The sequence below is a fragment of the Aristolochia californica genome, unplaced genomic scaffold (genome assembly GCF_029961685.1).
Source record: "Aristolochia californica isolate CCGP_79_NKW_82.1479 unplaced genomic scaffold, dmAriCali1.0.hap1 SCAF_12, whole genome shotgun sequence".
NCBI lineage: Eukaryota > Viridiplantae > Streptophyta > Magnoliopsida > Piperales > Aristolochiaceae > Aristolochia > Aristolochia californica.
Genome location: NW_027181793.1, coordinates 1,234,813 through 1,258,452, shown reverse-complemented (window position 1 = coordinate 1,258,452; position 23,640 = coordinate 1,234,813). Strand labels below are relative to the sequence as shown.

General features: G+C 38.0%; 1 protein-coding gene across 1 annotated transcript in view; it reads right to left on the bottom strand.

Annotated features, from left to right (window-relative positions):
• Positions 1 to 13,884, bottom strand: part of LOC137946018 (protein root UVB sensitive 6-like) — a 35,098-nt gene extending 21,214 nt beyond the window's left edge. Inside the window, exons 1-8 of the mRNA XM_068792166.1 lie at positions 13,244 to 13,884; positions 12,061 to 12,159; positions 11,855 to 11,968; positions 11,490 to 11,561; positions 11,236 to 11,346; positions 10,921 to 11,040; positions 10,550 to 10,651; positions 10,278 to 10,350 (exon numbers count right to left, since the gene is read on the bottom strand). Of these exons, the coding sequence (XP_068648267.1) occupies positions 10,278 to 10,350; positions 10,550 to 10,651; positions 10,921 to 11,040; positions 11,236 to 11,346; positions 11,490 to 11,561; positions 11,855 to 11,968; positions 12,061 to 12,159; positions 13,244 to 13,618 (1,066 nt within the window). The 5' untranslated portion in view covers positions 13,619 to 13,884. The remainder of the gene's footprint in view (positions 1 to 10,277; positions 10,351 to 10,549; positions 10,652 to 10,920; positions 11,041 to 11,235; positions 11,347 to 11,489; positions 11,562 to 11,854; positions 11,969 to 12,060; positions 12,160 to 13,243) is intronic.
• Between the last annotated feature and the right edge of the window lie 9,756 nt (positions 13,885 to 23,640).

Here is a 23,640-nt window from a genome sequence, read left to right as displayed (position 1 = left end):
CATGTCTTTCATAGGCCGGATACCCAGACCACCCCTAACCCGAGGTACCTCCTTCCAACTAACAAGATGATATCTAAAGGTGTCGTCGGAGCCTCTCCAAGAAACACCTACGGATAGCATCAATCTTAGAACACACCAAGGACGGGCACTGTATGAAGGACAAGAGATAATTGGGCCGCCCCGCCAAGCACGACTTCAACAATGTAACTTTTCCCGATGTGGAAAAGAGCTTTCCAAACCAAGTGGCAAGCCTCTTCTCAAACTTTTCAATCAGAGGAGGCCAAAGCGCAGCCGTGGGGCGAGTATCAAATAGAGGGAGGCCTAGATAAGTAGCTGGCGTGTTGTCAAGAGCACATCGAAAAAAATCTATCACATCTCGAAGAACTGCGTTGTCTATATAGTACCCAAGTAGAGCGGTTTTCTTCCAATTAATATTCTGACCCGAAGCCAACTTGATTAAGCCAAGAACAGCCCTTAGCTTTCTAATCTGATCCATAGTGCCTCAGATATTGTAGCAGGGAGGCGCCACCCCAACTCTTTGCCCGAGTAGATCAGGGAGGAAAGATATTCAGCCACCACGTCGAAGAGCAATGGGGATAGAGGGTTCCCCTGACAGATGCCACGAGTTCCCTTAAAGTAGTCACACTTCGTCCCATTAAGAAGCACTAAATAGCTGGCTAAGGAGATGCGACTTTTGAGCTAGAACTGCCACTTGTTCCCGAACCCCATTTTTCCCAAAAGGGTGTCCAATAACTACCAATTAACTCTATCAAATGCCTTCTCAAAAGCTTGAGGATAAACCTAGGAAGCTTCAAGGCCTTGAAGTGAAGGAGTTCATGACAAGTCATTGCCGAGTCCAGAATATTCCTTCCCTTGATGAAAGCACTTTGCCCCTGATGGATGACAACAAGAAGAACCACCCAGAGACAATTGGCAAGAAGACGAGCAAGCACCTTGTAAGTGCTGGTGGTGAGACTAATACGCTGAAAATCTGAAGGTTGCTCCGCCCCGTCTTTCTTGGGAACAAGAGCAATGAAGGAAGCCCCAATACTCTTGAATGTGATGCCTCGGTGGTAGAACGCATGGACCATATCAGTGATGTCTTTGCCAATGAAAGACCAACAGTGACGGTAAAATTCATCATTATACCCATCCGGACCCGGGGCTCAGTCCAAAGGGAGGCCCATAGCAGCTTTCTCGATTTCTCGCTTGGAGAAAGGAAGCTCAATAAGATCAGCACCCACCGCGGGGATAGCTAGTATGTTAACACTCTGGAAAAAAGGCAGAACTGGCTGGCTTTTAGTATAGAAAAAGCTCACCAAATTGTTAGAAATAAGAGACCGGTCCGAGGTAACCTTGCCATTGATGCAAAGTGAGGTTATCCGGTTGGCTCTCCTCCTGGTAGTGGCAATGGCATGGAAGAATTTTGTGTTCGCATCCCCCTCCGACAGCAACTTGAAACGGGCCTGCTACTTCCAATGCATGAGATCGCAACGAGAGAAAACTTGCAATTGCCCTTGAAGAGCATAGCACTGAGCTATTTTAGAGGGGGTCAGATATTTGGACTCCTCATCAGAGTCAAAGGGCAGCCACCTAGGAAAGAACAGAGACCTTCTCAGACGAAAAGGAAGATTGACGCTCCAAGGACCATGAGCACAAAAGGGGCTTGAGAAGCTTGAGTTTCATCAGAAGGAACCACCCACTAGGACTGAGAGCCACAATCTTCTTCCAAAAGGATTGCAAAGAAGAATCAAAGGTGGCATCCTTAAGCCAAGTATTGTTGAACCTGAAGGGCGAGGGCCCCCAACTTCCAAAATGAGTATCCACCATGATCAGCCAATGATCTAAAACCGCTTTGCCAGTTGCATTATTATAGAGCCAAAGCCAATCCTCATTGGCGAGGAATTTGTCAAACTTTGACATGATAGGGGGTTGTCTACCATTGGACCAAGTGAAAGTTTTCCTAGATAAGGCAATTTCATCAAGATCCCAATAGCCAATGAAATCGGTAAAAAGCCTCATGGAGGTAGTGATCCTCCGTGATGGCGGAGACTTCTTGTGGCAAAAACGAATCATGTTAAAATTCCCGGCGAGTAACAAAGGGATAGGTCATCTCTGACAGACCAAAAGGAGATCATCCCATAAGAGGTGCCTCCATTATGCCTAGTGGGCCCATGAACCCCACAAGACACCAAGTGTTGCCCAAACACTTATCCCGAAGCTTGACGCCGAGAGAGTAGCTACCCCAAAAGCTGTCTATAACCTCAATAATGCAGATGTCCCAAATAAGGAGGATACCTCCCGTCGTGCCCACGGTGTCAATAGTAAGCCAGCCTGGCTCCTTCAAAGGACAGATATCTCAAACAAAACTGTGGGGGAGAGATGCAACCTTAGTCTCTTGAAGCATAGCAATGCTGGTCTTGGCAGAGAAAAGGAAGCTCCAAATAGATGCTCAGTGCCACGACGAACCAATTCCACAAACGTTCCATGAGAGCACAATCATTGACCATTCCTTTTATTCTTTGACTTTTCAGAGGGGTGGTGGTCCCCAGGAAGTGGCCCCGAGAAAACAAGGCCATTACTTTCACTAACTCCATCATTTGCGCCCAGCTTCAGGGTCACACTTGTGCTGCTCAGACTATAATGCCTCCACGAAGTGTTGGGATCTTTCGCCTGGTTCTAGAAATACAAAAAGTCCCATTGCTGAGTCGTGGGGGAAACAGGTGTGATCACTTGGCTCACCTTGAAGCAACTGCCGAGGCTAGCCTCTATTGTGGCGCCGGTATGTGGCGGGGAGTGGTTTTGGGGGCGGCCTTGACGGAGAGTTGTTCGCGGGTCCCAGAGAAGGATTCAGCATCAGAATGATAATTTAGGGAGGGGGGATTGTGGTGCCGGTAGGCGGGGAGTGGTTTTGGGGGCGGCCTTGACGGATAGTTGTTCGCTGGTCCCATACATCAGAATGATAATTTAGGGGGGGGGAAGAGGGGAGGGGAGAGGGGTGATGTTAATGGCATGGTTATTTCTAGAGTAAAGATGGGGGAGATGTCGGTTGGAGGTAGTTGGGGACTGACAGAAGGTTGTTGGAAATCTGAAGGGTTAATCTCGGGGGAGGGGGGGGAGGGGCCTTCTATTGGCATGGGTGAGCTAGCAATCTGGAGCAGCGCGTCGCGAGATGGTTCGTCTAAAAGATGATTCTCCCTATGTCGGAAATCCGCCATGGCACAAAAGGTGATCCGGACCCAGAACCGAGCATTGTCAACAACAATGCACCTGAAGTACTGACCTTCACAAGAGCGAAGGGGGTTGACGTGGATTCGGGCCTCATCCAGCCAGTGCCAGTGCTCAGTGAGGGGGTCCAATGCGATGATTGACCCTAATTCGGGGATAATGCCCGAGAAGACCTTTGATTGCCATAGCTCCACCAGTAAGCCAATGATGGACACCCATTGGCCAAATTGGCTGGAAGGAATCGAAGGAAGCCACTCTGAGATTCTGATGATTCCAGCAAGGGGGTTGGGCTGGAGGGTGAGGGCTGCCGCCATGTCTCGTTGGGTGTAGAAGTGCACAAGCCAGGTTTGGGAGATCAGGTAAGAGATTCGGGGGTTATATGGGAGGCTTAATTCAGTGCTCAGCCACTAGAGGATGGCAGATTTTTTGACGTCGGGACTGGTATTGATGACGACTGAGCGCACCAGCACTAAACGCCCATCGTGAAGGAGGTTTGAAGGAAGGTGGATGATTTCTAGGGACTTTTCTGGTTGGTTGATGGGAGGGGGGGCAGACGCAGGCTTAGGGAGTTTCGGAAGGGGCAAGACAAGGGGAGCAGGCCCATGATTTGGGATTGGGGGGTGCTTCTGTCTACGATGGAACTCAGAGGTGAGAGGGGAGAAGGCCAATGGGGGCGTCAGGGAATGCTGCGACTCGCTGGCCGTAGTCGGGGACGGAGAGAAGCTCCATAATGCCTCTGCCAGCTCTTTCCAGCCGAATCCACTGTTCGTACGCTCCGGGATGAAGAGACAGGCCAGAATAGAGGTTCCCCGGCACTAGGTGGCACTCACGGTAAGTGGTCACCGAGAAGACGAAGACGAAACTTCCAGACCAGAGCTCACAGGAGTCGTCCTTCTCTGCACTAGTGATACGATCAAGCTGATGAACGAAAACCGAGATGGCCACAAGCAGAACGCAGATGAAGGACAGCTTAGATCCGTTGGTTGAGCTGATGCGGACGACAGGGTCAGAGGTGCGGTTGACTTGCTCAATAGTCACCATGCTTTTTTGGTAGGAGAAACGGAAAAAAAATTGTTGTCGCCGTCATCAGGAAACAATGGTCCAGTCAGTGTCAGCTTCTTCTGTCGGGGACGTCTGGTGCTCATCATGGGGGGGTTTCTGACCTTCGTCCGGTGTTCTGGCTGCTGGTGGAAGGGATGACCTTCCTGCATTTGTTCATCTCTTGAAGCACGGGCTCGGAGTGACAGTGGCCTGCGTCGGAGTTGATGATAGCGGGGCTGCCGGCGATGAGGTTGCCAACAAGGTGGGGGCAACTAGGGCCAGTAGCTGGTGGGGCCACCCCTGTACGCTTGGTTGCTCACACTTGCACCCGCTCATTTCAACAATGTCATTTTGAATCCTAAAAAAATTAAATTATCAAATACACACCAGAGTAACCAAACGTTAATCCGGCTATCATCTTCCCAGAACGTGAACTGTAGTGTCTCAAAACAACAACTAGAGAATCTGAATTTGAAACAGGTGATTTCATTTGCCATAGTCTCGTTTAGAGAAAACCCGTGCCAGGAGAACAGCCAGCCGGCTTGAGAGACCGACTTGTTTAGTTTTTATCTCTAGTTCAATTTGAATGTAATTTGAATATATAAAGAAATATAAGGGTTTAAGTGTTTTTAAGTGACTAGGCGCATCTCTGTAATTTTTATTTCAAACTATATAAAAGCAAGTCTTTCCAGCGATCTGGTTTCTATCTTTTCTTTCTCCCTCTTTCTCGAAAACCCTAAAGTTCACCCTTTTACATGGTATCAAAGCAGTAGATCTTGGTCAAAGGCCTCCATTCTTCTCTAGTTCCCTCCATTAATACATGTGACTTCAAGAAAGGAGATTTTCCTAAGCCTTGACTGTTTGGTAAAAATCTGAATTTTTGCTTTCTTCTCCTACCGTAACCCTGGGGTTGATGGCTCCTGCTGCCTATTGAGCAATTATGAACTACTTATTGCCCTATGAATGATAGTTGAGTGATAAGAATCACTTGTTTGGATTGTGCCACCCCAGTATTGGGTCCTCTGCCTGCATCATATTTGGGTCTGCCTACTTCAGCCCTAATTTTCTGGAATTTTTCATGACTTATGAAAATCTGAGTGCAGAAAACTGGAATTATGACTTAAATGAGAGTTTTTTACCTTAATTTCTTCTCTTTTCTTGCTGTGCAGCCCACTATTGGGCTGAGATTGCCTGCATCAACACTGGGTGGGTTGACATCAGCCCTAGAAATTGAGAAATCTGTGGATTTTTCAGGATATTACCTACAGCGGTAATGAATTGCATATTAGGGCAGATTGGTTCTTCCAATTTATAAAACCCTAATTTTTCTGCGAAGAGGGGCCTTCCAATTTGTAAAACCTAATTTTTCTGCGAAGTGGGGCCCACAACACCTGCGCATATTTTTTTGTGCGTTCTTCTAGGGATGTTTAGAGACCATATTGGCAGTATACATCGCTGATTCTGCCAAGAATTTTACCCCTTTAAAGGGATTTGTAAAGTCGAAAGGAAATGAAACTATTATGATCACTACTGAGAGACTGGATGGCCAAAACTATCTAAGCTAGTCACAATCAGTCACTTTATATTTAAAGGCTAGCAAAAAGACAAAATTCATTAGAGATGACCCTCCTGTCCCATTGAATGATGACAAGGAAGCCAAGGAGAGTCAGGTTATGGCCTGGCCACTTCATAGTCTAGATCTTGATTTAAGGAATCAAGTTATGAATCAAAAGTTTGACTTATCCTGTAAAGATCATGGTATTATACACCAGTCTTCATGTGTTTTTACACCACAACAAAATAGTATTGTTGAACGTAAGAATCGTCATATGTTAGAAGTGGCCCGTATTATGCGTCTCCATATGCATGTACCCAAATCATATTGGCAAATTATATTAAGGTGATGTTGTCCTATTTCCTCAATAACCGAATGTCATCCTCAGTTATCAATGGTAAAATTCCTATACAAGTACTATTACCATCAATCACCTTATTTCCGGTGTCTCTTCGGGTCTTTGGGTGCATTTGTTTTACACGTCTTTGGTTCCTCCATAGAAAAATTGTCCACTTGAGCCGTCGTATGTATTTTTTGGGTTATTCACGCACACAAAAAGGATAAAAGTGCAACTACTCATCTACTAAAAAACATATTTCTCTGCATATGTTACATTCTTTAAGGATACTCCCTTCTTTTCCTCATCCTCCATAAATGTGTCTCCACACATTCCTTTTCTTGATGTTGTTGATCAAGCTCCTGTGAAAGAAATTCCTAGACCAATTCCTGATGCTATTGCAGATAAGCTGCTACAGGTATATCAAACAGAAAGTGACTCAAGATAAAGTTGTTCCTTGTCTCTCATTGGACAAAGAACCTTTTTTGTCTATTGATCCTAAAGTAAGTGATATACACCTGCCTATTAATCTTCGGAAAGGTGTTAGAAAAAGTACTCATTATCCCTTGTCTCACTTTGTGGTTTTCGTACTGACTAGTATAAATAGTTTGCATTGTCCTTGTCCTCCTACACTATTCCTCCGTTTGTACAAATTGCACTTTCTTCCCCTCAGTGGAAGACAGTTATAGATGTTGAAATGGAGGCACTACTGAATTAGGGCACCTAGCAGTTGTGTGACTTGTTTACTGGTGCTATAGTTTTGGGTTGTAGATGGGTATACACTATGAAGTATAAGCCAAATGGTTCTATTGAACGATACAAGGCTCGATTGGTGGCCAAGGGCTATACACAAACATATGGGATTGATGTCTTTAGCCATTGTAACCATTCACACTTTGTTAAAATGACATCATCTAGCATTGTGGTAATAGTGGTATATGTAGACAATATCATTTTATCTGGCAATGATATACAAGCCATTGAGGAGGTAAAAGCACATTCACCAAAGCGGTTTTAGACTAAAGACTTGGGGTCACTAAAATACTTCCTGAGTATTGAAGTAGCTAGAAGCAAGGCTAGTCTAGTATTGAATTAGAGAAAATATGTCACTGACATGTTACACGAGTATGGACTGTTGGGTGCTAAGCCTGTTGAAACTCCTATGGAGGTGGGACATGACCTTCATGATGAACAGAGTGATGAACTTCGCGATAAGACAATATATCGACGGTTAGTTGGAAAATTTGTATATGTTTTTTTTTTTTTAAAAAAAAAAGGATGTATTAATAAAACGAGAGAAAATTACAAAATTTGGGGGAGCAAGTCCCTTACAACCAGCGATTGTAGGTTAGCTCCCTGCCTAGCAAGCACATCTACTACCGAATTAGCGGATCTCGGAATGTGAGTCCAAATACAAGAAACAATTGAGGTAATATCTAAAATTTCCCGAAAGGTATCCCAATACCACCACGGGAGAAGGGAAGCACTCTCACACCATTCAATAACCACTTTTGAATCTCCTTCGATATGAAGAGGACCGCTGCAATTGTCTCTAAAGACACGGAGACCGAAGAGAAGGCCATGTAGCTCTACAGACGTAGAGTCGGATATGCCCAGAGGGCCAGCATAAGAGAAAAGTTGATTGCCGGAATGGTCTGAAATAACTCCTCCAAAACCCGAAATCCCTGGATTACCAAGAGACGAACCGTCAAAGTTTAACTTGAAGTAACCAAGTGCAGGAGGAGTCCATTCTTGCAAAACCGGGATCTTTGTCCCAGAATGCATCATAGCCAAAATTCTCCAGTTTTCACGTATAGGGGTGCCCAAAAAAGAAGAGAAAGCTTTCTTAGTCAGAAACCAAGTAGATATATGACCCATCACTCGGTCCGCTACCCAATCTACAAATTCACATTTTGCATCAAATCGTCTTCTATTGCGCTCATTCCAAAGCCCCCACGGGATGAAACCAACGCAGGCAGTGGGATACCAATGAGCGACTTACTGAACGAGAGTAGATCAGCCGCCATGCAGAATTGTAACCCAAACTTACTAAGAATGAGGGTCCACATCTTCCAAGAGAATATGCATTGAAGTAGAATGTGGCTTGTGGAAAATCCGTATATGTTACTGTCACTCATCGTGACATATCCTTTACTGTGAGAATTGTTAGTCTGTTCATGAGTGTCCTCTCAAGGTTCACCTAGAAGCTGCCTAGCGGTTCTTGAGATATCTGAAAGGGGCACCCAAAAAGGGACTAGTTTTTATGCCTTAAGATCACATGAAGATAGAAGCTTTCTCAAATATTGATTATGCTGGATCTAAGCTTGACCGAAAATCTACCACTAGTTATTGCGTCTTCCTAGGAGGAAATTTGATTAGCTGGAAGAGTAAGAAACAAAATGTTGTAGCTCGTTCCAGTGCTAAAGCTGAATACAGAGTCATGGCTCATACAGTTAGTGAATTGATGTGTGAAAGATTTGTGGTCAAAGAGTTGAAATTACAAAAGGAGGGGCCAATGAGCATATACAGTGACAATCAAGCTACTATATTTATTGCAAGAAACCCAGTGTGTCATGAACAGAAAAAACACATTGAAGTAGATTGTTACTTCATTCGAAACATTGTGATGAAAAATGAAGTTGTGACCCCCTATGTGAGATCTGGTGATCAGCTGAAGATATGTTTACTAAAGAGATCCGGTGATCAGTTGGAGATATGTTTACTAAAGCACTAGGGAAACATGAATTTGAAGTATTCCAAAGGAAGGTGGGCCTTACGGATATATATGCTCTAGCTTGAGGGGGAGTGTTAGAAATCTACTTAAGTCTATTAAGCACTCTCGTTTCTATCTCTCCTCTCTCCCTCTTTCTCTATTTCTCCAAAACCCTAAAGTTCACTATTTTACAAAAGCAAATTTTGAAATACGGTTTCAAACATTATGGATAAAGTCTGAAATGTAGTATACAAACAAACTTCTTGCGCAACTAATACAATAAATACAAGCAGCAGTGGTTCAAGATAATCTAATAACTCAATCCAACAACCAAGTAACTACATCTCCAACCATTAAAAGTGTGAAGTTGGGTCCAAGGCCTATCATTTGTGTAGGCCCTCTTTTGTGGCTCTACAAGTGGATAGTTTGAATGTAATTGGGACAAGGGTAGTTTAATTGTAATTTGATTCTACTACTTTCCTCTATTATAAATAGGGGTTCATGTACTCTGATTACAATAAGCCAATAAAGTTTTTCTCTTTTCCATAAATTCAAAAAAAATTTACAAAAAACTAGTCATCTGATTCATAAAGTCACACCGCCAACTTAAAGAAATAAAGTTGATTGAGAAAGCTGGAATATGGGCAACCCAAACTTTATCTTTTCAACTATAGGAAATAATTGGTTTTCAAGTTCCAAAGAAAAAACTTAATTTTCAGGTGCATTTAGTAAAACTTGAATTTTCATGTGCTATTTTATAACTAACAATAGCTAACAACAGAGAAAAATCTACAAAGAAATTATTCTCAGCAAAAGAAAGAGAAAATAATGGTGCTCCAACAGCCAAAACAGATAATATGTATTGATCTTGAAAAACCAATGAAAGTTACAGCATATCTCCCTATTTATAGACTCTAAAACTACCTTGACCTTGTCAAAATGGATACGTCACTTTGATAGAACGCTCCTAGGACAGGACTTCCTAATTACAATTGAATTTTGACTTACTAAACTGAAAAACTCTTGCTGGAAAAGAATCAAGCAATTAAATTAAATAAAAAATACCAATAATGAACCCTTATACTTACCCAATTTGACTACTCATAAAGGAAAGTACTAACCAAATACTATCCTAAATAAAAATCTCCTAATTGGGACTTAATAACAAACTAAGATACTAATAGAAGTAGAAATATGCCGACTTTTCCTATGTAACAAGTACCAAAATAGAATATTTTCCTAGAATAGTAATTTTCCAGAAATAGAAACAACAGTATTTCAGTCTTCTTCCTTCTTCCTTTATGCATCTTAATTGTTTTGGATGACTCTGTTCTTCCACAATTGAGCCATGTGCTACATCATAACATCCACAAGAACATGCATAAGTTACAGGAATTGAATACCTGTCTTAAGAAAGGATTCCACAGCTACTGTGAATCTTGCCCGATTCAATGTCCGCAATACTACCGAGTTAACCTGGCAAAAGCATCCATCATTCCAATGAGAACATTCAAAGATGATGACTCCTTTATTTAGCTAACTTAGTTTTGGCTATTTAATAACCTGAAGTAGTAGAGGGACAAACAGGTTCAATGTTTCTTGTCTACCATGCACCTATGAACTGAAAGATTGAAAGGAAGGAGAGAAAAGAGGAAGAAATTGAGAGAGTACAAACCTCTTGAAATGAACTGAAAACATATCCACAGGAAAGGAGCGCAAAAGTTGTAACCAGAGAAGGATTTCTTTTTGACAACATTATACTTAGTCCAGTCCCCAACTTTCACATGACAAGCAGTTAATAACAGAATCAGTACAATAGTTGCAACCAACAAAAGTTTATCACTAGTTACTAGAAAAACGAAGTTGTGAACCACAAATGCTTATAATTCAAGACCATTTGGTTGTTTTGAGCTACATCTCTCTACTGAATGACTACACATAGCATGGACTCTTGGGGCTTATTATCCTTTCAAAATTATGAGATTTTTATGAGAGAATTAACTCAAGAATTGTGTACACATATGCAAAGAAAATGGCATAGCATACCAGATCTGCAATGTTTCCAACACATTCTCCTTTAGCAGTAACATCTCCAATATTTTCTCCTTGGGCAAATGCTTTATAAATTGGTGTACGAGTTGATGTTGATGTCACTGCAGCAACATTCTGAAATGAACCAAAGATAAACAAACCTACATTTATTGCTTTTGCCACCAACATTGGAAGAATAAAGAAAACTTATGGTCTCCACTGAAGAAACAATTACTAAGAAAGAAAAACAAATCTACATTTATTGCTTTTCCCACCAACATTGACAGAATAAAGTGAACTTATGGTCTCTGATGAAAAAATGAAAACTACCTTTGCCACATTTGCTGCACAAGCCAATGGAAGGAAAAGATGTGGCACAGCAGCAGTCGCCAACTCCACTCCAGCACCTAACTCCATTAAAAGATCACCAGCGAACCGCAGCTGGAAGCAGTTGAATTCCAGTCATCATGTGAAATTCACAGGCACTTTAGCCCTCCCCTTCCTTTAGAGGAGTATTATGCTAGTCATTTGAGTTAAACAAAATTTGTAACTAAAAAACCCATAAATAATGTGAATATTTATACCTGCTTAAGATCATAATCAAATTTCTTTCCTTGACGTGCAAAGAGCATTTTGCCAATACGTCCTGCTCCATCCTATCTCAATAAAAAAAAGTAAAAAATATGACTTTGACACTTCAAAGAAACAGAAAAAATCTGCTAGGCAAAAGCCATTGACTCCAGAAAGATACATCAGCATGAAACATATGAGGAGAACAAACTATAACAAAACCCACTGATGCTAAACTAAAGTGAAGACCAAGTATACTTAAATTTGCAGGACGAATATGAAGCACCACCTTGAATTGTATACAACCCAAGAGGCTTTTCAAAAAAAAATGTATTGTACTTAGAGATGGAATTCTCATAATTGTGCAGAATGTGATTACCTTGAGAATCCAATTGATAGCCACTGCTCCCGAAGAAGCTTTATTTCTAGATATCCCAACTGAGCTTAACAATGATTGTGTAGTGAAAACACCCATGGCTCCTCCAAAGAAGTGCTAAAAGCAACATAGACATTTTCTCAGATAAAAAGAGAGAAAGAGAAATAGGAAGAAGTATGACATTATGAAAAATTAATGAAAACAAATACCTTTAGAGCTCGCCATGTCATGTAAGGCACATAGGAATGAGTAACACTATCAGGAAATCCTTCAGGTACTACATAGGATCTTATAAATGCCATCAAATCCTGCAGGGAGATTCAACATTCATTACTATCAAACTCAATTGGCTAAAGTTTCAAATATGCTGCTCCTTTCGGGTTTTTTTTTCTTTTTTTTTTTCCCAGCTGTGTGGCCTTATGACTTATAAGACCGACATTGAAAACCATAGCACTCTACTTTCCAACTTTTTGAATCTTTCTTCAATCAATCGTTAATACACATTTTTTAATATAAAAAAGACCCATGCGCAACAAGTAACCACCACTCAGTATAGAAATAAGTGAATTAACAATAACTTTTATAATCTTCTAACAATTTTTTATCTTTTCTGCCCATGAGTTGGAAATCTGAAGAATCATTTGCTACCACTGCCATGAGGACCACTGCCATGAGGAGTGTGCAATTAGATTTCCTTATATTTTCCCATACTTTGTAACCGATAAGCGTAAGTTGGCTGATTCTTAAAAGATCCAGCTGATGAAGAAGTAGATGCAGTGTTTTTTTTTTTTTTCGTTTTGAAAACTGCAGGTAAAAATATGTAATCGGCATCTCAGGAAATAGTTTTGTGCTAGAATATTCCCGGAAAATTTTTCATTATCAAATGCATGTTACTGAATCAATTAGTTTCATTAATTTGGAATCACAAAACTTCCACAAAATGAAAAATAAAGATTTAAAAAAAGAGAAAGAAAACAAATTACTCTAGATAGCTCCTTAAACTGTATTAACGTAGCACCCCCTGCCTCTTGCACCATTTAATTAGCCTTCATGGAAGCAGAAGCAAAAGCAGAATGACCGAAGTTGTGCTAACTCCATCTTCTGTCAACTGTTACATCCACCTTCATCACCACTAACTTTGGGCGATCAGCACCAAATTTAGAGGGGTATTTCAGAGGATGCATGACATATGTTATCATAGTTAAAATGTTGAGACAATGACGATTAAGAAAGATATTGAACAACGAAAGACACTAAATAACGAATAGTGAAACTCACGTTAACGGTCGCGTCCGGTGCCTCTATATTATTGTAGTTAAGATGTTGAGGTAATGACGATTAAGAAAAAAATTGAACAATGAAAGACGCTAAATAACGAACAGCGAAACTCACGTTAACGGACACGTCAGCTGTCGGCAATCCCAAGGCACGGATCGAACCCTTCCGGAATCTTCCCCCTCCGCCACTCTCCCTCTCCGCGACATACTTCCACCTCCGGCCGTCAACCACCTCACAGCACAAGACTCTCAAGCTGGAATCCACAAAATCGTCCTCAACGAGGCCGAACTTGAGGTCCGGCCTGGCGCCGCAAGTCTCAGCGACCACCGAAGAAGAAGAAGAAGAAGAAGAAGCGGTGGAAGGCGGTGAAGCCGAGGCAAGATTGGCACTTATTCTCATGGTCTCCCGGACGAGGATCCGAGCGTCCTGAGCACTCGCAAACGTTTGAGCAGCGGACGGCGTCGATCGCTTGATTTGGATGGGAGCCATGAGACAGAGGAGAGAAGATTGGCGGTCGGTGAAATTTGGGTGAGAATGAAGCGCGGCGGTCGTTTAGAAAGAGGAAGGACCTGAGCTTCGGTTTCGCCGATGGAGGAGACGCGTGGATTATGTCCGTGTGTGGGAGACGCAGAGTAATGAACGGAGAGACAGGAAGAGAGTGAGACTTCGGAGTAGGGAGAGAAAAAGGCTCCAACGAAAACTTCGGTTTTCCCTCGTCTCGAATCGAAAGAGATCCTCTGACTCGACTGAGGAGTTCCCTGTGGCAGCCAGCGAGACAGAGAGCGAGAGAGAGGAGCCACACACATGACAGTTACGATTTTGTACGAAATAACAAAATAAGTTTAATGCCTCAAATACCCTCCATTTTCTAAAAAAAACCCAGGCCATATGCCAAACCGAGCTTATTGCTTTCTCCATTGGACATGTTAGAGCATTAACATTGAAGTGGAACATGAATTTTCTTGATTAATTTAATTGATAAAAAATGCATTAGGCTATGCAAAATATTTTATGGAATTTAATTTTTACTCTATTTTCCATAAAACAATAAAATATAAAATTTCACTTCTTAGGGTAAAAGTTCACTTTCTTTTTTTTTATTCTCTCATCTGTTTTAACCATCAGAGAAGAGTGAGGAAGGAGATGCGAGAGCGACAAGGGTAAGGGAAGGTGTTCTTCCTATCACTACCTACTCTATGTGAAAAAGAGCAAATAAAAGTAAGGAAAGAGCCTCTCTTTCTTCACCCTCCATTAAATATGTTATCTACAAGTTGGGGTTGATGTGTTTTGGTCTTGGATTAAGTATATATGTCTTTCGCTCCTAATAGGCCAGTCTTTTGGATGGTATTGGCTAGGTGTTTAACATTTGTCATCGCTAGAGTGTGGCTGCCGTGCTCGTCGGCTCATGAAAGTGGGTGTGATGTTGTGGTCCTGGGCTAAGTACCTATGTCTTCCGCTTCTAATAGGCCGGTCTTTTAGGTAGTATTGGCTAGTTGCTTAACATTTGGTATTTGTTAAACACCTAGCCAATACTACCCAAAAGATCGACCTGGTAGGAGCGGAAGACATAGGTACTTAACCTAAGACCACAACATAATGTTTATTATTTTTTAATGTAAGTTGATAAAATTAACTAATTTATTATTTAAACCATGAGTTAAAAATTTCATTACTTAAATATTATATGAGGCTCATTAATTTAAGTATTCTAAGCACTCATTTCATCTAATAACACACATTTATTTATTTTAAGTAAATAAATTTATTATATATTTAGTTCATGAATATTTTATAAATTAAACCTATATTACTTAGTAATTGCTTAGTTAATATGTATAAAAGTGCATGATTATTTATCATCAACTAGTTATATTAAGTAAATAAAATAAAATTCTTTCAAAAATCGAATCAATCATAGATTTAATTCTCAATCATATCAAAATTAAAATTCACCTTATCTAATTTAAATATTTTTTATTAAGATAATAATTATTTAATTTTAAAATTATTTTCTTTATTTGATAATAATTTTAATTTTAATATAAATATTTTGTAATATTATGAATAAAAATTAATATTTTAATAAGATTAAGTTAAATTGACTAATGAATATTTAAAAATAGTGTAATAAAAATAATTTTATAAGGTACAAGTTTTTAAAAAATATCTTTCATAATATAATTTTTTAAATAATTAACTAAAAATGTTATTTAAACAATATATAAATAAATAAATAAAATTAATTAATTAATGTTTAATGTTTAACTTAAACTATTATATATTTAATTTTTAAGTACTCAATATTTTTAATTATTTTTATTAAATGAATTATTTTAATTATGTGGCATAATTATGAATTCTTAATTATCTTCAAAAGTCAATTTTATGTTATGTAATTTAAAAATATTGTATAACTTGGAGTAGCTAATAATTGCATGATTGCCCCTTTTCTCCTACGCATCTCTTCATAAATCCATTGGGTAGCTCAATCAACTTTTCGAGGTAGTTCAACTAGCTTGAAGGTAGGCAACTATCATTTTACTAATAAATTCCTACATCTTTCCATATGTTGTTGGACTTTTTATAGGGCACAGTAATGCAAAAATGTGACACTCTAGAAAAAGTAGATTACCTTGGAATTCACTCTCACTTTCCATTTTCCCTACATCATCTACTTTCTAAATGCATTAACCCATTGCAGTTAGCTAAATAGAGTACACTTTATTAATAAAGGCGACTGATATTTTTGGGCATGTAGGGTGACCAAAAATTTTGGCAGTCATTTATGACTTCTATTTTTGGGCAACTAGTGGGTGACCCATCAATGGCGATAACATTTCGTTGAATTTTGATGATAACAAACATTTAAGTTACTAATGTTGTTGAATTTTTTAAAATAAAAAAAGAAAACTAACTTCATATAATTTGAGTACAATGATCTTCTATTTATAATAGATGAAACAAGTAGAATCCAATTACAATTAAACTATATTTGTCCCAATTACAGCCAATGTTAAACACTAAAAAAAAGTTCTATAACAATTGAACAACTGAACGTATGACTAACATAACTAAAACTCTTTCAAATAAACTCTTCTGTGAGGCTTCCTCCTATTAGACTACACATAGACTCCACCATATTAGCTCTGGCTCTTGTGAGACTTCTTGGTGTGATAATCACGTAAGACTATTTCATACATGTTGTTCTACACTCCCCCTCATGTTGAAGCTTGCAATAAAAAAAAATATTTGGTTTTCAATCTTCTTTTGCTGAAAAATTCTTCAAATATGCAAAAAAAATCTTCTTTTGTGCTCCCCCTTTCCTAAATACTTTGATCACATAAAAATTACCACAACATATGGAATAACATACCTCTTTCTTGTACTTCTACTTCTCCCCTTTAAGTTGGGGATAAAAAAGACATAAAGACCCAACTTGGACAAAATGCAATATGGGCAAAGAAAATCACTCCTAGTTGTATAACAAAACTCCATACACTAGTCAAAATGGTTATAGTCTGAAACACGCTCCACTCAATTTTAAAGGTGAAAAATGACCCAACTTTAGGCCGCAACAAAGAGACTACTCACTTTTTAAGGATAGTTCAAACACAAATCACCTATTGGGTGAAGAATAAAAAACTTGACTCAAACTGGATGTTAGGCACACTCCTATATTTTTTAGGTAGTAGGTCTAGGCATTGCTTGAAATGATGAAAATACAAGAAGATAAATTGAAGAAATATTAGAGGAAAATAATTTTAACTAGGAGGCAACTATGCAACACTCATACTTCCAAATGAATCTGGAATATAACCTTTAAAAAAACGTAGGAGAGACTATAATGGTAGTTTGACCAAATATAACTTTTTTTTGGGGGCGAGGGAGGCACAAGTTTCGGAGTTGATAATTCTTAAGATACACAACCAAGTAAAAAAAACGTAAAACTTAAAAGTAACATCGAAACAAGAAATTTTTGCCTACCTTGAACAAGTTCATCTTGGAATGATTAATTCTAACCAAAACTCTCTGGTTAGAAGAGAAATTTGGCTGGAAAACTAGGGTTCTAAGAGAAAATGAATCTCAATTCACATCAATGCATAGAGAGAGAATAGGAGAGAATAGGAAAAATGAGAGATTTTCAGCAGAACTGACATTTGGTACTTTTGATATCGATATCTCCAAAAATATAACTCAGAATCATAAATGGTTTATTGCACAAGAAATTAGAGTCAAAGTTATTTTATTGGATACCTAATTTGACATAAAAATCTTTGTTCTTGAATCTTTTATGACCTCATGATTTTCTTTATTTTATAGATTGACCTTGCTGACTCCAATGTGAATATCTTCTTAAAATATATATATCAAATTGACATAAAATTTTATTTTTCTAAAAATAGACTTTGATACCTTTCAACAAAGTATACACTTTCTTCATAAAATATACTTATTTTGAGAGAAAGAATCTGATAGGTTTCGAACTTCTTTAATCTGGCCGAACTAAGTACTCTTTCTTCTTTAGCCAGCATGACCATTGACTCTTTCGAAATCAATATCTCCCTCTAAAAAACTCAGATTGAGAATTGGATGGATAGGTAAGCAAATATAATTGCAGATTTCTTTTGATATATAATTCTCCATATAAAGTCTCGTTCTTGATGGTATAAAATGTCTCGAAAGTTGAAGTTTTTTCTGCTTCTCAAACCTCTCTTGCAGGCTAACATATAAAAAACTTATTTCCAAAATTATTTTTGAGTTGGAAAGTAGACTCAAATATCTTTCCATAAATATATAATTCACAATATAAAATTTTTAGCATGGAGGTACGAATGCCAAGAAAAAAAGATAGAATTCGAACCTAAGCTACTAGAGATGATAGATCAGAAAAGGATCACATTATCCTTGTGTGTTGACCAAGTCAACTCATAGAACCCACTCTGATACCATGTTGAATTTCTTGAAAAATAAATACTTTCACTAACTTGATATAATTTGAGTACAATGAGACTCTATTTATAATAAAGGAAACAAGTACAATCCAATTATAATTAAACTACATTTGTCCCAATTGCACTCAAAGTTAAACACTAAAGCATAAATCTTAAAACAATTGAACAATTGAACATAAATAGAAGATTAATACAACTAAAACACCTTCAAATAAACTCTTATGTGAGACTCCTCGTAGATTGCATCATATTAGTTCTGGCTCTTGTGAGACTTTTCGTTGTGAGTGTCACGTAAGACTCTTTCATACTCGTTCTTCAACAATATTATCCATTTAGAATATTTTCAACACAAAAATTTCCCAAAGAAAGTTTTGGTAGTATAACCATTTGAACGGTCAAAGATTGTCCAAACAATCCATACACAAAGGAGACAAGCAATTCTCTAAATAGCCTAGCAGCATTGTTTGACCAAACAAGAGATAAAATTATTTTGTGAAAATAGGTAGCAATAAGAGACAATAAAAGTAAAATGGCAAGAGGATTTGACCACTTAAATAGGAAAATTGAAGTCTTAAAGTGCCAAAGCCTAAAGTAATCGACCACTAAAAAATAATAATTTGTGAATTGGAAAAATGAGTTTACAAAATAGTGCAAAAAAATCAGTCTTTCAAAAACAAAAGTGTCGACCCCTTTGTCAAGCCAAAAGACCAAAAGGAGTCGATCACAATGGAAGGAGTCAACCCCTTTTTTAAAAAAAATTAAAACGGTCATACTTTCAAGTCTAAACCCAAGGGTTGTAGGTCTCCAAATGATGTAGGTGACCTACCATTCTGTCTACTAGCAAAATAACATTTAAAAAATACTTTCCATAATTATTTATCTATTTTACCTAGTTTTTTTCTAAATGACAAAGTCATTTTTCACCATAATGATAAGTTTTTTTAATAATGGAGAAATTTCTATTTAACCAAAGATTGCCCCAAATAGCCTAAATTTTTTGCCATAGTGAGCTCCAACTCTCTTAAGCCCTCACACACAATTTGGAGAGTTTGTACCTCCATCATAGATCAAAAGGAAGTCAAGTTTAATAGTTTTCTCTATTGAGCTAAGTATTTAAGTACTTGATTGTTTTCTCCATTGATCGTGTGCCAAATAACTTTAAGTTATATTTAATTTAGCATTTCTACCTTTAGTACTTGTTTGATTGACTTCCACTCAAAACTACTTTGATAACCCTTTGTTTAAGCATTTTTATTTTCAAATCTTGTTAGACAGTCTAGCATGTAGGGCATTTGAAGAGGCTATTGCATAATATTATAGTATAGGAGCAGGAAATTAATAATCCAAATATCTAAATATATTTACTTTAAACCCTATTGATTATACTTGGTTGAGTATATTGAATTAAATTCCATTATATTTCAAATCATTCATTAAAATTTAGGTTAGTACTCGTGTGTTATACTTTAAAATCATTTATTCTATTGATTTATTTTGTGTGTTTCCTACATTTTAAAAACCAATAATGCGACTGGCCTTAAGCAATAAATTTTGGAATCAAGTTATTATGAGTTGACGTTACACAAAGTATGTACTTGGATTGGTGTACCTATATTCTTGTGCTTGATCTATGATATCTACAAATTGAAGATGCTCTTATATGTTTTGAAGTATAAACAAGCAACCCTTGCAAGCACTAGTCAAGCCTTGTGTAGACAAGACCGTCTTCAGCTCAACTTGATTAAGAAAAAGTTTGTGCGGCAGAAGAGTAAAGACTGAGAAACCATGTTTGGTGTTGTGTGAGTAGTAAGACCTTGTGTAGGTAGGCAATGTTGAAATCCCTATATACGTCTAAATTGGTGTATCTAGTTAACTACTACAAATCCCATTGTGGGACTAGGCTTATGTAGCCTAGTTAGTTGTTTGAAAATCCCTTTGTGGGTCTAGATTGTATGTCTAGTTTGCTATTATAAACTAATGTGAAGGTTTATATTATAAATTGGTTATTATAGTAAATTGAGTGGCATAAGTTTCTTTATGGGTAGCATCGTAATTGGCCTTAAAGGCAATTTGATGTAAGTGCCACTTGGCAAGATAGTGGATTTCCAAGGTGCAAAACACATAGTGAGTAGATTAGCAATCCAGAGAGAGGATTGTGGATGACAATAAGTTATTGTGTATTTCTTGTATGTTTGTTGTTTAAATTATTACTTGTGCTTGAACTTTGATTGTAAAATCATTTTTCACATTGATCATGTAAAAGTATAAACACAATTTAGCTTAATTAAAAAGAAGTAAAACATTAGTAGAAAAATTAACAAATATATTCATTCCTCTTTGTATTTGTTCTTCCATTACATTTTTTATTTCTCATTACAAACATTCAGGGGTGACCCATCAATGGTATCAATGTTTCTAACTGATGGTGAATTGAACTACCATATGCTCAATGGCTAGTGATGCGCTTCCCCAAATCCGAGCAATAGATTTTTTTGGTGAACTACTAATTTACAAAGTAGGCTAGCTCAAAGTATGATTAGTGTTTTAAAACTTGAACGAGGTCAATTAATTGAATTAGATACAACTAGACCTCAAGCCTTGTCCCAGTTAATACCGGAAGGGAGGAGGGTCAAAGCCCGACTGACTAAGCTAGGTTGACTAGTTTAACAACTCAGATGACTCTTCACATAGGGGAATTTCTTAGTGTAGTGCAAACAAGAAAGGAGTTGACCGCTTTCCATTGAGATAAAGAGGGATAGAGGAGGAAGAGGGACATTGTGCCTTTGTAGATGACAGGGGAGGGATCCCTAACGATTGCATGATCCTTCCCTTGTCATAGAAAACACAAAGGAGGAAGGGGTCCCTAACGATTGCATGATCCCTCCCTTGTCATAGAAAACCCAAAGGAGGAAGGGGTCAGGGACTTTGTTGGGTCAATGATTAGGTTAGATTTTAAAACCTTGAGTATACTCCAAGTGAGGCTATTGTATGTTACAATCATGACCAATTTTGATTATTTAGTCTTTTGTGGAAGTCTAGATAATTTTTTCCCTTACATATATATGAACAACTTGTACTAGATGATGGGGTAGGGGATCCCTCCCCTTGGGACCAGATAAGATTTTCTTATGATTATGTGGTCTTTTGTAGAAGGTGTGGATAATTTTTTTTTTCCTTAGACATATATGAACAACTTGTACTAGTTTTTTAAAATTTTAGTGTAGCAAAAGCATTGCTTATCATAAAAACAAGAAAATCAATGTAATAGCACCATTTAGTCCTCATTGAGATGACCCATTCAGACTGACATTATTAACATCTTCTTACCTAACATTATGTATGAAGAATCGTTCTGTCAAAACCATATTTAACCTTTCCAACGATAAAAGAAGAAGAAAAACTCATCCGTTCTCATTGTGGTTTTTTTTACGTTTTCATGGTTGTAAGTTCTTGATTTCATTCGCACAAATTTTGTTTAGATAGATAAAAAGAAAAACATAAGTCCTTCATTTATTAAGTATTTTGATTTTATCTTGTTGAAGTTATATATTATTTCTAAAATGCACTATATTGAAAGTAGTGCTAGGTTGATTCGGATCAACTCCGGTTCCCTCTTGACCCAACTCAAACCGAACCCAAATTGGAAACAAAATCTTTCATTAGGTTATATTCGGGATTTCATATATGTGGGAAGGGTAATACGGGGAATGGGGGTAGTGGCTTTCATTTTCAGCGCTTCTTGCATGATCGGGAGTTGAGTTGCCGACCAATAGCTGGCCGATAAGCTCGAGGGTCTTGCTGAGGTGGATCGGACCAGGATGGGTCCAAATTCTTAATGGGGGTTAAACCAAGACCACCAAAGAGTAACGAACCAACCCAAATTCAGGAGACAATCACTAAGATAATGAGAGGGGAAAAGAAAGAAAAAAAATGCAAGTCCAAATATTCCACTCTCTTATGTTTATTTTCCCTTCTATTTATCTGAGTTTTTTATTTATTTTTATTTTTTAGACTTTAAATTGGTCTTATATTCCCCTTCGCATTCATATGGGTAACACATGGACCTACTTTCTCCAACTCAAGCCATCGACCCAATGGGATTGTAGATGGATCACATTTAGTTCGGATGTAATACTGTTATGGACTCAATAGCAGACTGAGTCATTGAGAGGAATTGTGGCTGAGTCATTGAGTTATTCAGTTAATTGTTTTTCTTTCAATTTGCTTTTACTATATTTTTATTTCAATTGACGAGTTAGTATGCCATAGGGGCATTATTGTAATTGTTTCTCTTGAACCCTTGTTAGCGTGAACCCTACTTAAGGGGTGAAAGGAATGAGAAAGTATAAGTCTGGATTTAGAGATTTTGAGTTCTCCACAACGAGCTCTAGGGTATGTGTTCTCCTTAACAAATCCTTTTGGAATGTTGCTTTAGTTGGTCTATTATATATATATGGGTGTTTTTAAGTCCTTTAAGACTTTTTATTATTACCCTTGGGTTTTTTTATCGTCATCTTATGAATGATAAACATTACCCACTTTAATGATTATTATCACTATATTTGTTCGAAATCATTTGAGGTTGGTTTTGACTTATGTTTTATCACCAATTTCTACTATTTGAAAGTCTGTACCCGGTGTCGCACTTATCCTTGGGACACCGTGATGGAAGAGCTTATTACTGCATCTATGTTATTTGTTTCAAGTTGGGATCACTGTCATTACCTACCAGCTTTAGGTGAGTTTTTGAAGATATGAATATATTAGAGGGCCATTGATGTAATTAGTTTATGTTTTATGTCTCTTCTTCACTCTTAATAGGGTGAATGGTATAATTATAATATTATATTTTATGATTTATAAATAGAACTAAAGGGGAAGGGTTTGAAACAAGTTCATAATCCTATTCTTCTTCCTCTTTTCTCCTTCTCCAAATTTATCATTCTTACTCTTCTCCTCCTAAACCTTCTCTCCACAACTCTTCTTCCTCTTTTCAACCCTTAATCCTCTTCTACTTTGATCACATTTCATTAAATCTTAAGTTCTAACATTAATCAGCATTTATTGGCATACCCGCTGCATTTAATACTCTCTAACTTGAAATTCCTTCCTAAGTCCATTTGCGAGAAAGAAATAACCTTCTTTCCAAATCCAAGTCATCCTCATCCTGCTCCTTACATTCATATAGTCAAGCGTTAGACATTTCAAGGGAGAAGGTTGTCTCTCCACGATCATAAAGAGTGTAAGTTTTTATTTGTTTTTTAATTTTTCAATTTCTTGATTAGCTCGTCTAGAACCTTTTCAAATCTAGATAGAAAGATTTACTAGAGCTAGAATCCAGCTGATTTATAATCATATATTTGAGCATACATGTAGATTAAGATACCACCAAAATCTCCTTCATATAAATAGTGGAATTTCTCATGCAGGGATTTTGGAAATAGTAAGAATTGTGGATTTACTAAAATCTGTAAAATTTCCAAATTTTTATCGGAAGAAAATCCTTACCGGCTAGTAAATCTGTCCGGACTCTCGGCGCTCGTCCGTCCCTTCGCCCGA